The sequence below is a fragment of the Electrophorus electricus genome, chromosome 10 (assembly GCF_013358815.1).
Source record: "Electrophorus electricus isolate fEleEle1 chromosome 10, fEleEle1.pri, whole genome shotgun sequence".
In the NCBI taxonomy this organism is placed as follows: domain Eukaryota; kingdom Metazoa; phylum Chordata; class Actinopteri; order Gymnotiformes; family Gymnotidae; genus Electrophorus; species Electrophorus electricus.
Window position 1 is genome coordinate 15599955 of NC_049544.1, and position 1887 is coordinate 15601841.

Sequence of the window (1887 nt, forward strand, 5' to 3'; positions counted from 1 at the left end):
TGGTTTGCTTTATGCAAACCAGTATTTTGGAATATACTATATCCATTGTGATTATTTATATATACTTCCAATTATTATTATATAAGAAATATTTCACCACATATTCAGGTGATCAGAATGACCTTTATGTTGGGTACAGGTTTGAAGAGGTGTTATTAAAGCAGAAACATGCTGAGAAACACTATTTGTCTAAAGGTTTGGTCTCATTTCCATGGTCTGACTGTTAATATTTATATAACATACTTTGGAAGGCATCGCAGAGGCTAGAAATACCTTCATATCACTTGTGTGTCTCCTGTTTGTACTGTCAATCTATCTAAACTTTTTTATAGGAAGTAGTAACTAATTAGTGTTCGAGTGTCTTGCTGAAAATACCAGAGAGCTTGAATATTCAAAGTAACTACCCTGCTTTTAAGTAAGCAAATTATGTAAACATTGAGGGCTAAATGACTGTTCATGACTGACAAGCATTAGACAGCTGATATGCTGGCTGTGGTGATTAGGCCCAAACATGCCACACCCCTCCCAACCAACATAAGAGTCCCACTGGGGCGACACACCACCATGGCTGCCGTCCAGATGGCAGCCCCATGATCGGTTATGGGGGATGTTTTGAATCCTGTTATGCCCACCAAAAATAGCGATAGCAGATAATGTAACCAGTCATCCATAGCCTTACTGGCCAGGCTCCATCAGCCAGGCTCTGCAATTTGCGTTCATTCTGCTGTTGTAAGGGTGCATAGTCCGCAGAAAGGCAAACATAATCTGCAATATACAAAGGACACTGCTTCCTGCCCGCCAAGCCCCCTTTAATCGATAACCCGTGGTTTTAAGGACAAGCATATGAAGTAGATGAGATCACAGCTTAGTGTGCAACAACCTCTGCATCTGAGCCCTAAGAGGCTCAGAGATCAAACAATAGGCAATAATCAATCTGTGTCACCATATATGGATGCAAAGGAGTGAGAGGTTTCAGGAGGTCAGGTTCTTTGTCCCTCCCTGATGAATATATGCAAAAGGAATGGAACGCTGATGTGAGAGACACATAAAGCACTACTCGTGACGGACCCTGATATTGTCTTCCTTAGTAATTAATTATTTGTCCAAGTCAGATGTTCTTGGTCAAAAAGATGCTTTAGGTTTTGCTGTCTTTAATGCTTTTTTCTTATATCAGCCCCAACGCCCCCCTTCCCCGCCCCCACCCCACGTTTTATTTGTGGTACTGTTGAGGCGACCTTTTCTTATGTTTCGCTTGTCTGCTTTTTACCTTAAGCGTCTTGGCTTCCACGAAACTGTTTATTAGGTTGATTCTCTGTGTATCGCGATAATTACTTTAGACTAGAGCATAATGTAGCAATATCTCGGACACTAGCTGATACACACAATAGCGATTCCCCTTCTGTTCGCGGCTAAATTATAACATTTAACATTACAATCTCTTGACGATCAGACGACTTGTTATACATTCGGTTACAGTGTCTCTGACACTGTAAAACTTCGATCAAAATACTCTGGAAAATAAAGCATCGACTGATTCAGAGGGGAAACGAGAAAAATAGATAGCAAAGAAATGTTTCCCAGCGATGTCTGTGGGGGTCTACTCTGTCTGGGCGGGGAGTGGCGGTCCCAGCCAATCACACGTGTTTTTTTTGCTCCAACACAGGCTAGCTGGAGAAGTTGTGTGTGTCAACCCCCCAGTCTAGAATAAGTCTGATCCAAGGATGGATGCAATACCCTGTTGTCTTGTGTTTCTAGTCCTGTTCTTTGGAACTAGGATCCACGATTCCCAAGGTAAGCCACCCATGTCTTATTGTATAGTCCGTGGTCCTTTTCCATGAAGTTGAGTGTCGGAGCGTCCGTTGTTGCTCTTTGTTTCAAGGATCTACG

General features: G+C 42.3%; 1 protein-coding gene across 1 annotated transcript in view; it reads left to right on the top strand.

Annotated features, from left to right (window-relative positions):
- Positions 1 to 1714: 1714 nt before the first annotated feature.
- The window catches only part of tgfbr1b (transforming growth factor, beta receptor 1 b), a 36966-nt gene continuing 36793 nt past the window's right edge, over positions 1715 to 1887 (top strand). Inside the window, exon 1 of the mRNA XM_035531146.1 lies at positions 1715 to 1791. Within this exon, the coding sequence (XP_035387039.1) occupies positions 1722 to 1791 (70 nt within the window). The 5' untranslated portion in view covers positions 1715 to 1721. The remainder of the gene's footprint in view (positions 1792 to 1887) is intronic.